Source organism: Pongo abelii, chromosome 19 (assembly GCF_028885655.2).
Source record: "Pongo abelii isolate AG06213 chromosome 19, NHGRI_mPonAbe1-v2.0_pri, whole genome shotgun sequence".
Taxonomy (NCBI): Eukaryota; Metazoa; Chordata; class Mammalia; order Primates; family Hominidae; genus Pongo; species Pongo abelii.
In genome coordinates, this window is record NC_072004.2 from 11936290 (window position 1) to 11950138 (window position 13849).

The 13849-nt window shown below is 39.0% G+C and overlaps 1 protein-coding gene across 2 annotated transcripts in view; it reads left to right on the forward strand.

Annotated features, from left to right (window-relative positions):
* The window catches only part of DNAH9 (dynein axonemal heavy chain 9), a 382482-nt gene that overhangs the window by 359622 nt on the left and 9011 nt on the right, over positions 1-13849 (forward strand). For both annotated transcript variants that reach the window (XM_024235511.3, XM_054535462.2), the window contains one exon: positions 8692-9081. In XM_024235511.3, the coding sequence (XP_024091279.3) occupies positions 8692-9081 (390 nt within the window). The remainder of the gene's footprint in view (positions 1-8691; positions 9082-13849) is intronic.

Below are 13849 nucleotides of genomic sequence, written 5' to 3' on the forward strand. Positions count from 1 at the left end.
AGAGGAAACTACCCAAGGCTGAGAAGGAACCACCAGAAAAAAGTACAGTGAACAATTCTCAGAGTTCACAAAGCACTGGGAATAGTTTGTGTTCCCACTAGCCAGAGTAGAAATAACTCAAAAAATAGGAGGCATCAGGGAGAATTCTCAGAAGTGTATCAGCTTAGTAACGGGGCTGCATTGAACCTAGACTAAAAGCTGGTCTGACCCTACCCTAGCAAACTTAAATGCAAGCCACCAACAGATCCACTGATTTCAAGTAAATTAAGTGCAGGCTAAAAATAAATTCCACCACTGTTTAAAGGAGTATGACAAAATTCAGCACTCAATAATGTAAAATTCATAGTGCCTGACACAGAGTAAACAAATTACAGCCACATAAAGAAGTAGGAATACATGGGTCGGGCGCGGTGGCTCAAGCCTGTAATCCCAGCACTTTGGGAGGCTGAGGCAGGTGGATCATGAGGTCAGGAGATCGAGACCATCCTGGCTAACATGGTGAAACCCCATCTCTACTAAAAATACAAAAAATTAGCCAGGCGTGGTGGCAGGCGCCTGTAGAGCTTGCAGTGAGCAGAGATCGCCACTGCACTCCAGCCTGGGTGACAGAAAGAGACTCTGTCTCAAAAAAAAAAAAAAATTTGATCAATTGAAATGAAGCCAGAAATGACAGAGACAATGGAAGACAAAGATGTTAAAACAACTATTATAAGTTTGCACCATATATTCAAGAAACTAGAAGAAAACAAGAGTATGATAATGTAAAACATGTAAGATATTTATTAAAAGACCCAAATGGAATTTATAGAGATGAAAAATACAATATCGATATGAAAAAATGAACTTCAGAGGATTCACAGCTGAGTAGGCACTGCAGGAGAAAAAATCAGTAACCATGAATACACAGCAATAAAAATATCTAGAATGATGAAAAAACTGAAAAAAGTAAACAAATCACTAGGTCCTGTAGGATAATATCAAGTGGTCTAACATACATATAATTGGTGTCCCAAAAGGATGAGGTTGGTGATGGGGAAGGGGGGGCCAAAAAAACTATTTGAAGAAATAAGGGCCACAGTTTTGCAAATTTGATGAAAACCACAAAACCTATAGGTACAAGAAGCTCAACAAGCCCCATGCAGAATAAGCCTAATGAAAACATTGTAAATACACCTCATAATAAAACTGCTGAAACCCAGGGGTAAAGAAAAATTTTAAAAGCAGCAAGAGGAGAAAAATAAAAATTATATTTAAAGGATCAAAGAAAAGAATGATGACAGACTTCTTGTCAGAAGCTGTGCAAGCCAGAAGAAAGTGGAGAACTATCAGTAAAGTACTAAAAGAAAAAAAAACTGTAAACTTAGAATTCTTTGCCCAGGAAAAAATAGCTTTCAAAACAGAAAACTAAGTAAAGATGTTTTCAGACAACTGAAATAATTCATAGCCAACAAGCCTGTGGGACAAGAAATGTTAAAGAAATTTCTTAGAACCCGGGAGGCGGAGGTTGTGGTGAGCCGAGATCGTGCCGTTGCACTCCAGCCTGGGCAACAGAGCAAGACTGTCTCAAAAAAAGAAAGAAAGAAAGAAAGAAATTTCTTAGAAAGAAAATGATATATGGAAATTTGGATCTAAACAAAGAAATAATGGTCTCCACAGATGGTAAATATGTGAGTAATATGAAAGACATTTTTACTCATCCAAAATCTTTTTTTAAAAATAATAGACTGTTTAAAACAAAAATAATAAAAATTTACTGTGGGCTTTAAGCATATGTAAAACCAAAATGTATGCCAACAACAGCATGAAAAATGAGAGGAGAGAAACAGAAGCATATTGTATATGATTCTTACACCATATGTGGAGTGGTATAATTTTGAAGTTAGGGTGTGATGAGTTAGAGATATGTATTGTAAATCCTACAGTAGCATTCAGCAAACTATTGGCCAACAGGCCAAATCCAGCCCACAACCTGTTTTGGCAAGTAAACGTTGGAACACAGCCACAATCATTCATTTATACATTGTCTATGGTTATTTTTGTGCTACAATAGCAGAATTGAGTAGTGTCAGCAGAGAGCATATGGCCCACAAAGCCTGTAATATTTATTTACTATTTGACACTTTACAGGAAAAAAAAAAAAAAGTTTGTCAATTCTTGCCCTAGAGCAGCCAAAAAATAAATAAATAATCTACAATTATTGTAGTTACTGTATTGACAACTACATTAAATATAAACGGCTTAAGTGCCCAGGGTACTGTTTAGAACTGCCAGATCCAATTTTTAAAAAGCAGGACCTAGCTATATGCTGTTATGTCAGGAGTCCTGTCTCCAGACCACTCCTACATTTGGAGATTTGCTAGAAGGACTCATGAGTTTCAGCATACGATCGTATTAATACATATGGCTAAAATTTGTTGTGGTGCTGTAGTAAGAATACACACATAGCCAGATCATAAGGGAAAAGACATAGGTGGAGTCAGGAGAAATCCGTGTACAGGTTTCCATAGGCTGCCTCCCTCTCATGAAGGATCACATAGAGTGCATCCTCTCTCCAGCACTGGAAATGGAGTAACATTTGTGTAACATTTCTGCCCAGGGAATTCCATTAGAGACCCCAGCACCCAAGGATTTTATTAGGAGCTGGTCACATAGGCACCCTCTGTCTAGCACATTCCAAAATTCCATGCTTCCAAATGGGAAGTAGGTATTCAGTGTAAACCAAATTGTTTGCACAGTCTGAATATAGTCAACCACCCTTTTCTATTAACTGTTAACAAGGAGCTAAGTTTCTAGATGCCAGCCACAGGCCAACCTTGCTAGCAGGCATTTCTAAGGATAGCAGTCTCAAGCTTGCCCATTAACTCTTTCAGCACAGCTGATTACCAAAACAAAGGCCAAGAAAACTTTACGTATCCAGCTAAACACAGGTTAGAAGAAAAAGATGAGAAAAAATATAATATAAAAACACTAATCAAAAGAAAGTTGCAGAGGCTACATAAAAATCAAACTAAGTATATTTTTAAATAAGCAACATTACCATGGATGAAGAGGAGTATTATATAATAAGTCAATCTATCAAGAGGATATAACAATCCTAAGTGTACAGGCACCTCATAACAAAGCATCAAAATACATAAAGCAAAAAAATGATAGAATCAAAAGGAGAAATAAACAAATCCACAATTATAGTTGGTTTCAAAACTCCTCTCTCAATAGTTAGTAGAACAAGTAGACAGAAAACTAATTAGGATAAAAAAGACTTGGCAAAATTATCAACCAACTTAACCAATTTTACAGACACTCCAACAATGGCAGAATACACATACTTTTCAAGAGTACACAGAACACTCACCAAAATCAACTATATTTTATGTCATAAAGCAATATGAGAGGATTAAAATCATACACAGTATATTAACTGACCATAGCATAATTGAACTAAAAATCAATAACAGAAATATATCAGAAAACCCACAAGTATTTGGAAATTAAATAGTACATTTCTAAATAATTCTAACTATATTGAATAAAATTAAAATAAAAATATATAAAATTGGTAACATGTAATTAAAGCAGAACTTAGACAGAAATGTATAGCATGAGATGCCAATATCAGCAATGAAAGAAGTTCCCAAATCAATTATCTAAGCTGCACCTTAAGAAACTAGGGAAAAAAATGGCAAAACAAACCCAAAGTAAACAAAAGGAAGGAAATAATAAAGAGCAGAATTAATGAAAGTGAAAACAAAAAAATTATAAAACTTTATGAAACCAAAAGCTGGTTCTTTTAAAAATGAATAAAATTAATAAACATTTACCCGAATTTATAAGAAAAAAAGAGAAAAAACAAAAACTTGAAAAAATCAGAATGGAAGGGGAGATATCATCATAAATCCTATAGACATTAAAAGCATTATAAGAGAATAATATGAATAATTTTCTGCAATTAAACCACTTAAATGAAGTGAACCAATTCCCTATGAGACTCCATCAAAGCTTACCCAAGTAAAATGTATAATCTAAATAGCCCATATCTATTTTAAAAATTTAATTCATAATTTAAAATTTCCCACAAAACCTCTGATCCACAACGTATCCTTGGTAAATTCTACAAACATTTAAGGATGAAATTATACCAATTTTACATAAACTCTTCTACTTCCAGAAAGATGGACAGACTTATGTTTCCCCATTCCTCCTGCTAAGTATAAATAAAAATCATGGCCATTTTATATAGAAGAAACATAAGACTCGGAAACACGTAGAGAGGAATGGAGACTATCTAGGAACCTCAGGACCCAAGAAAGGACATGACAGTGAGTTTCTTGGATTTTCTTTATGCCTCATAGACCTCAGAATGGGAGAAAAAAAAAAGCCAGCAAGCCAGAAATGCCAGTGGATGCAGACAAAACAACAACAACAACAACAACAAAACTGTTCTCTTCAGCAGAGAGAGATGAACCAGCAAAGAGACAACCTAGCAAGACAGAAAACTTTTAGACAATAAGCATGCTACTTCAGCCATACACCACAGAAAAAACAGGAATCCTTATCATGATTGAAATGTTTTGTGTCTTGACTGCTTCAACGTCGATATCTTCGTTGTGATATTGTACTATAGTTTTGCAAGCTGTTACCATTAGGGGAAACCAGGTAAAGGGTACACAAGATCTGTCTGTATTATTCCTTACAACTATAAACATACCTATAATTATCTCAGAATTGCAAGTTTAATTTTTTAAATCACCATACGAAACCTGCAGATGTTTATAACCGCATTATTCATAACTGCCAAAACTTGGAAGCAACCAAGATGTACTTCAGTAGGTAAATGGATAAACTGCAGTACATCCAGTGGATTATTATTCAATGCTTTAAAAAAAATCAGCTATCAAGCCATGAAAAGAAACGGAGGGAACTTAAACACATATTACTAAGTGAAAGATGTCAATATGAAAAGGCTACATACTGTATTATTCTAACCATGTGACATTCTGAAAAAGGTAAAACAATGGAGGCAGTAAAAACACTGGTTGCCCACAGTTAAGAGTGAGGATGGCATGAGTAGGTCAAGCACAGAAAAATTTTAGGACACTGAAACAATAATGATGAATATGATACTATAATGGTGGATACTTGTCATATACTATAATGATACAACATGATACTATATTTGTACAATACTATAAAGGTGGATACATACAATCATACTGCAATGATGTATGATACTAAAATGGTGGATACGTGTCATTACACTGTAATGATACAATATGATACTATAATGGTAGATGCATGTCATTATAAATTTGTCCAAACACATAGAATGTACAACACAAAGGGCAAACCCTATGGTAAACTATGGACTCTGAGTGATAATGAGGTGAACGCAGGTTCATCACTTGTAACAAATGTACCGCTCTGGTGGGGAATGTTGATAGTGGCGGAGGCTGTGCATGTGTCGAGGCAGAAGATATAAGGGTAATCTCTGTACTTTCTGCTCAATTTGCTGTGAAACTAAAACTGCCCTAAAAAAAAAAAAAAGTATATTAAGAAAAGGCATAGAGAAAACTTCTCAACAAATTTTATGAAAATAGAATGAACGTGACACCAAATACATTATGAGCAAATGACAGATCAGCTTTCCTCATAAACACAAATGCAAAATTCCTTAGCAAAATGTTAACAAATCAAATCACACAATATAAGAAAAAGATAATATATCATGACTAAATGCGGTAATCCTAGGAATACAAGATTAGTTTTAAGATTCAAAAATCAGTCAGTGAAGTTTACCATATTAATGTGCTAAACTTTAAAATCATATGATCATCTTCATAAATGCAGAAAAGGCGTTTGACAAAATTTAGCACCAAATCTTCATTTTAAAATATCAAAAGAAACAGAAATCAAAGGAAATGTCAACTTAAAGGATATCCAAAGAAAACATATTTAATTGTGAGGGACTGCCTGCTTTCTCTCTAAGTTTGGGAACAAGGCAAGGTTTTCCATCCTCGTCACTTTCGTTCGTCATTGCCATGAATATCCTTGATAATGTGGTAAGGGAAGACATGGCTACACAGATGGGGTCTCATAAAACAAAGTGAATGATCTTCTTTGATCATTTGTTTTGTCCTTTGCACTAAATTTAATCTTTATACTTAATGTTATTTTATTAAATAATCAGCTATTTAAAGGGAAACAATTATTACATAAGCTATACATTGCATGTAGCAATGGATTATCACATAACTACAGATATGAGGAAGCCTGTATTGTCTCAGAAGCTTGATTTGGGCTCAGAGATATAAGCAGCATATTAAACCCGTTTCTCAGAAGCCTGTGTACACTAAAGCAGAGATTCCAAACAAAGGAAACATTTTTTTTCTATTTTAACCTAATAATGATATTCATTTCAGCAGATCCTTAGGGAAATCTACCAGAAGAAACTTGCTCATCAAATTCGGGTTTGGTTGAAAGTGATCAATTTTGGTGGCACGTACAGGGCTCTTTTACATCCCATGGAGCCTTGATGTGGCCTCAGATTCATCACAACACCCTACTCTGGTCATCCACCTCAAAACACCTGGATAGATACATGGAATGAAATCCATTTTCTATCCCTGTAATAAAGTCCTGTTACTTGGGGGAAAATGTTTGTAATTCACACTGTACTCATTCAGGCTGGTCCATCTGTCGCTGGTCTGATTAGGGATATTTGTCTTTTCTTTAAAACACTGAGGTTTTTATGTCTTAAAATAGTCCGGCCACCAGACACTACAGTCTAGAAAGTGAATTCGTAATAATTATACTTCATGTTGGAAGTTCATAAAGAAGTTACCAGTTTAGTTTATTTCTTATAAATCAGGAGCCTCTGGCTGTCACTCAGGAGACTGAAATATGTTCGTCTTAAGGTAGGTATGCTTAACTGTTTTTAAGAATTCCAAAATTGGGCCAGGTGCAGTGGCTCACGCCTGTAATCCCAGCACTTTGGGAGGCCAAGGCGGGTGGATCGCCTGAGGTCAGGAATTCAAGACCAGCCTGGCCAACATGGTGAAACCCTGTCTCTACTAAAAATACAAAAATTAGCCGGGTGTGGTGGTGGGCGCCTGTAATCCCAGCTACTTGGGAGGCTGAGGCAGGAGAATTGCTTGAGCTCAGGAGGTGGAGGTTGCAATGAGCTGAGACCGTGCTACTGCACTCCAGCCTGGGTGACAGAGCAAGACTCTGTCTTAAAAAAAAAAAAAAAAAAAAAAAAATTCCAAAAGTGGCTGGACGCGGTGGCTCATGCCTGTAATCCCAGCAGTTCCAGAGATCAAGGTGGGCAGATCACCTGAGGTCAGGGTCAGGAGTTCGAGACCAGCCTGGCCAACATGGTGAAACCCCATGTCTACTAAAAATACAAAAATTAGCTGGGCATGGTGGCAGATGCCTGTAATCCCAGCTACTCAGGAAGCTGAGGCAGGAGAATCGCTTGAACCCGGGAGGCAGAGGTCGCAGTGAGCAGAGATTGCACCCCTGCACTCCAGCCTGGGTGACAGAGCAAGACACCGTCTCCAAAAAAAAAAAAAAAATTCCAAAAGTTAAGAGAAAAAGTTAGATCTGGAATTCCATGTGCCAGTCTCCTGTCCCACGGGCCAGGAGACTCCAGGCCCTATGGAGGTGAGAACATCTTACATTTTAGCAGTCTGCCCTTGATGAGACAGCCAAACGCTGTCAGGTGCCCTAACACCTGTTACAGAAACCACAACAATAGAAATGGGGTCTTCAAGAAATTGCCACAGATCATTGGCAGAGCCAAAGTTACAAAGTTTGCTTTAAAGGTGTTGTTCAGACTGGGCACGGTGGCTCACGCCTGTAATCCCAGCACTTTGGGAGGCTGAGGAGGGCTGATCACTTGAGGTCAGGAGTTCAAGACCAGCCAGGCCAACATGGTGAAACCCTGTCTCTACTGAAAATACAAAAATTAGCCGGGTGTGGTGGCAGGTGCCTGTAATCCCAGCTACTCAAGAGGCTGAGGCAGAAGAATCAATTGAACCTGGGAGGCGGAGGTTGCAGTGAGCAGAGATTGCACCACTGCACTGCAGCCTGGGCGACAGAGTGAGACTCCGTCTCCAAAAATAAAAAAAAATAAAGATGGTGTTCAGTGTAAACCTTTCTTTACAAATCCTATCTAGCCGTTGAAAGAGTGTCCCTTAAAGTTGATTACATATCCGATATGTCCCTTTAAGTTGATTACATATCCGATACCTCGATTTCCGAAGGAAATCCCTGATTTGGGGGAATATAGATCTTTATAGGCGCTGACTTCTTGGGTTTCTAAGCTGCATGCAGGAGAGTCATGGAATTTAAGCTTTAGGCTAGGGTCATGTGGCACTGAACCCACAAGTGGTTTAAGGTCTGCAATGAGAAGCAATTGTGTCTTTTGAAACACTGTCAGTAGACAGTTGAGACTCTAACATCAGAGCAGGGAGGGTTTTCAAGGATCAGCTTCTGTGAGATAAACCTTCCAAAGCAAGTACTAGACAGGACAGTCATTGTGTCACCTACCCCTGGAGTCATGTTCAAATGACATGAACAAGGATGGATAACTCTTGTCTGCCTGGGTGCCATGAGCCAGGGGTCTCTGAGGCCAGGTGTTTTCAGGGACTTCCCACCTTCTCACGCTTTCCCCCTCCCATTCTTTATCTTCAGGGGGAGCTGACTATGACCAGCCACATGGAGAACTTACAGAATTCCCTGTACTTCAATATGGTGCCAGAGTCCTGGGCTAGACGAGCCTACCCTTCCACAGCAGGCCTGGCAGCCTGGTTTCCAGACCTCCTCAACAGAATCAAGGAGCTAGAGGCTTGGACGGGTGACTTTACAATGCCCTCCACTGTGTGGCTGACAGGCTTCTTCAACCCCCAGTCATTCCTGACTGCCATCATGCAGTCTACGGCTCGCAAGAATGAGTGGCCACTGGACCAGATGGCCCTGCAATGTGACGTGATGAAGAAGAACAGAGAAGAGTTTAGGAGTCCTCCTCGGGAAGGGGCCTATATCCATGGCCTCTTCATGGAAGGTGCCTGCTGGGACACACAGGTAAAGCTTGGAATGAACCAAAGGGCATCTTTCTGGGGGCTGATTAAATACACATTGCTTCCTATGAAGTGTGACTACTAAAAGAGATATTCCTGAATCTTTTTCTCTAGATAACCTTCCTATGGTGTGACTACTAAAAGAGATATTCCTGAATCTTTTTCTCTAGATAACCTTCCTATGGTGTGACTACTAAAAGAGATATTCCTGAATCTTTTTCTCTAGGTAACCTTCTTTCCTTGAGGCCATCAGGCCATTTTTATTTAGCCGGGGTGGTGCAAAGAGCATAAGCTTTGCAGAGGCAGTAGAGTGGAGAGGTTAATAGCAAGGGCTTTGGAACCAGACTGGCTGGGTCTGAATCCCAGCACCACCATTTATTAACTCTGTAACCTTAGATATAGTTTCACCTTTCCAGATCTCACCTGTTAGATGGGAGAAGAGCGTCATTGTAAAAATTAAACAAGCTAATATGTAAGACACTTGAACAGTGCCTGGCACATAGGCAGTGATCAAAAAGTGTTGGAGTCAGCTATCTCTGCTGCTGCTGCTGCTGTGTGTCTGTCACCCAGGCTGGAATACAGTGGCACGATCTTGGCTCACTGCAACCTCCGCCTCCCGAGTTCAAAGCAATTCTCCTGCCTCACCTCCTTGGTCCACTTTCCACATTCATGAGCTCTCAAAGGGCAGGAACCTTCTGCCTTTTATGTTGTCCTATGTCGGCAAAGAGGAGCCAGTAGCTATCACTTAAAGTGGCATTTTGAAAGGATTCCTCATCAAAGGCTAATAAAAACGTGAGTCACATGAGATTGGAGAAGATGTTTTGTCACCAGTAAGAATATGCAAATAGAGATTTACTTGGTTAAGTAGTACCCCTAAAAATTCATGTCCAGGCATAACCCCAGAATGATTATTTAGAAATAAGGTCTTTGCAGATGTAATTAGTTAAGATGAGGTCATACTGGATTATCATGAACCCTAAATCCAATGACCAGTGCCCTTATAAGAAGACCACACAGGTCGGGCACAGTGGCTCACACCTGTAATCCCAGCACTTTGGGAGGCCGAGGCGGGCAGGTCACCTGAGGTCGGGAGTTTCAGACCAGCCTGACCAACATGGAGAAACCCTGTCTCTACTAAAAATACAAAATTAGCCAAGCGTGGTGGTGCATGCCTGTTATCCCAGCTACTCAGAAGGCTGAAGCAGGAGAATCGCTTGAACCCGGGAGGCGGAGGTTGCAGTGAGCCGAGATCACACCATTGCATTCCAGCCTGGGCAACAAGAGTGAAACTACATCTCAAAAAAAAAAAAAAGAAGACAATGACCACATAGATGGGCACCGATATGGGAACAATAGACACTGGATTATTAGAGGGTGTAGGGAGAGGTGGGGGTTAATAAAAACTAACTATCCGGTACTATGCTCACTAACTAGATGAGGGGATTCATACTCCAAACCTCAGCATCATACAATATTCCCATGTAACAAATCTGCACATGTACCCCCTGTATCTAAGAGTTGAAATTTTTTAAAAAAAGAAACTAATTCGGCTGTGAATCCATCTGGACCTGGACTTTTTTTGGTTGGTAAGCTATTGATTATTGCCACAATTTCAGCTCCTGTTATTGGTCTATTCAGAGATTCAACTTCTTCCTGGTTTAGTCTTGGGAGGGTGTATGTGTCGAGGAATTTATCCATTTCTTCTAGATTTTCTAGTTTATTTGCATAGAGGTGTTTGTAATATTCTCTGACGGTAGTTTGTATTTCTGTGGGATCGGTGGTGATATCCCCTTTATCATTTTTTATTGCATCTATTTGATTCTTCTCTCTTTTTTTCTTTATTAATCTTGCTAGCGGTCTATCAATTTTGTTGATCCTTTCAAAAAACCAGCTCCTGGATTCATTTATTTTTTGAAGGGTTTTTTGTGTCTCTATTTCCTTCAGTTCTGCTCTGATTTTAGTTATTTCTTGCCTTCTGCTAGCTTTTGAATGTGTTTGCTCTTGCTTTTCTAGTTCTTTTAATTGTGATGTTAGGGTGTCAATTTTGGATCTTTCCTGCTTTCTCTTGTGGGCATTTAGTGCTATAAATTTCCCTCTACACACTGCTTTGAATGCATCCCAGAGATTCTGGTATGTTGTGTCTTGGTTCTCATTGGTTTCAAAGAACATCTTTATTTCTGCCTTCATTTCGTTATGTACCCAGTAGTCATTCAGGAGCAGGTTGTTCAGTTTCCACGTAGTTGAGCGGTTTTGAGTGAGATTCTTAATCCTGAGTTCTAGCTTGATTGCACTGTGATCTGAGAGACAGTTTGTTACAATTTCTGTTCTTTTACATTTATTGAGGAGAGCTTTACTTCCAAGTATATGGTCAATTTTGGAATAGGTGTGGTGTGGTGCTGAAAAAAAGGTATAGTCTGTTGATTTGGGGTGGAGAGTTCTGTAGATGTCTATTAGGTCTGCTTGGTGCAGAGCTGAATTCAATTCCTGGGTATCCTTGTTGACTTTCTGTCTCGTTGATCTGTCTAATGTTGATAGTGGGGTGTTAAAGTCTCCCATTATTAATGTGTGGGAGTCTAAGTCTCTTTGTAGGTCACTCAGGACTTGCTTTATGAATCTGGGTGCTCCTGTATTGGGTGCATATATATTTAGGATAGTTAGCTCTTCTTGTTGAATTAATCCCTTTACCATTATGTAATGGCCTTCTTTGTCTCTTTTGATCTTTGTTGGTTTAAAGTCTGTTTTATCAGAGACTAGGATTGCAACCCCTGCCTTTTTTTGTTTTCCATTTGCTTGGTAGATCTTCCTCCATCCTTTTATTTTGAGCCTATGTGTGTCTCTGCACGTGAGATGGGTTTCCTGAATACAGCACACTGATGGGTCTTGAGTCTTTATCCAGTTTGCCAGTCTGTGTCTTTTAATTGGAGCATTTAGTCCATTTACATTTAAAGTTAATATTGTTATGTGTGAATTTGATCCTGTCATTATGATGTTAGCTGGATATTTTGCTCGTTAGTTGATGCAGTCTCTTCCTAGTCTCGATGTTCTTTACATTTCGGTATGATTTTGCAGTGGCTGGTACCGGTTGTGCCTTTCCATGTGTACCATTCCTTCTGAAACTATTCCAATCAATAGAAAAAGAGGGAATCCTCCCTAACTCATTTTATGAGGCCAGCATCATCCTGATACCAAAGCCTGGCAGAGACACAACAAAAAAAGAGAATTTTAGACCAATATCCTTGATGAACATTGATGCAAAAATCCTCAATAAAATACTGGCAAACAGAATCCAGCAGCACATCAAAAAGCTTATCCACCATGATCAAGTGGGCTTCATCCCTGGGATGCAAGGCTGGTTCAATATACGCAAATCAATAAATGTAATCCAGCATATAAACAGAACGAAAGACAAAAACCACATGATTATCTCAATAGATGCAGAAAAGGCCTTTGACAAAATTCAACAACCCTTCATGCTAAAAACTCTCAATAAATTAGGAATTGATGGGACGTATCTCAAAATAATAAGAGCTATTTATGACAAACCCACAGCCAATATCATACTGAATGGGCAAAAACTGGAAGCATTCCCTTTGAAAACTGGCACAAGACAGGGATGCCCTCTCTCACCACTTCTATTCAACATAGTGTTGGAAGTTCTGGCCAGGGCAATTAGGCAGGAGAAGGAAATCAAAGGTATTCAATTAGGAAAAGAGGAAATCAAATTGTCCCTGTTTGCAGATGACATGATAGTATATCTAGAAAACCCCATTGTCTCAGCCCAAAATCTCCTTAAGCTGATAAGCAACTTCAGCAAAGTCTCAGGATACAAAATCAACGTGCAAAAATCACAAGCATTCTTATACATCAATAACAGACAAACAGAGAGCCAAATCATGAGTGAACTCCCATTCACAATTGCTTCAAAGAGAATAAAATACCTAGGAATCCAACTTACAAGGGATGTGAAAGACCTCTTCAAGGAGAACTACAAACCACTGCTCAAGGAAATAAAAGAGGATACAAACAAATGGAAGAACATTCCATGCTCATGGGTAGGAAGAATCAATATCATGAAAATGGCCATCCTTCCCAAGGTAATTTACAGATTCAATGCCATCCCCATCAAGCTACCAATGACTTTCTTCTCAGAATTGGAAAAAACTACTTTAAAGTTCATATGGAACCAAAAAAGAGCCCACATCGCCAAGTCAATCCTAAGCCAAAAGAACAAAGCTGGAGGCATCACACTACCTGACTTCAAACTATACTACAAGGCTACAGTAACCAAAACAGCATGGTACTGGTACCAAAACAGAGATATAGATCAATGGAACAGAACAGAGCCCTCAGAAATAATGCCACATATCTACAAGTATCTGATCTTTGACAAACCTGACAAAAACAAGAAATGGGGAAAGGATTCCCTATTTAATAAATGGTGCTGGGAAAACTGGCTAGCCATATGTAGAAAGCTGAAACTGGATCCCTTCCTTACACCTTATACAAAAATCAATTCAAGATGGATTAAAGACTTAAATGTTAGACCTAAAACCATAAAAACCCTAGAAGAAAACCTAGGCATTACCATTCAGGACATAGGCATGGGCAAGGACTTCATGTCTAAAACACCAAAAGCAATGGCAACAAAAGCCAAAATTGACAAATGGGATCTAATTAAACTCAAGAGCTTCTGCACAGCAAAAGAAACCACCATCAGAGTGAACAGGCAACCTACAAAATGGGAGAAAATTTTTGCAACCTACTCATCTGAC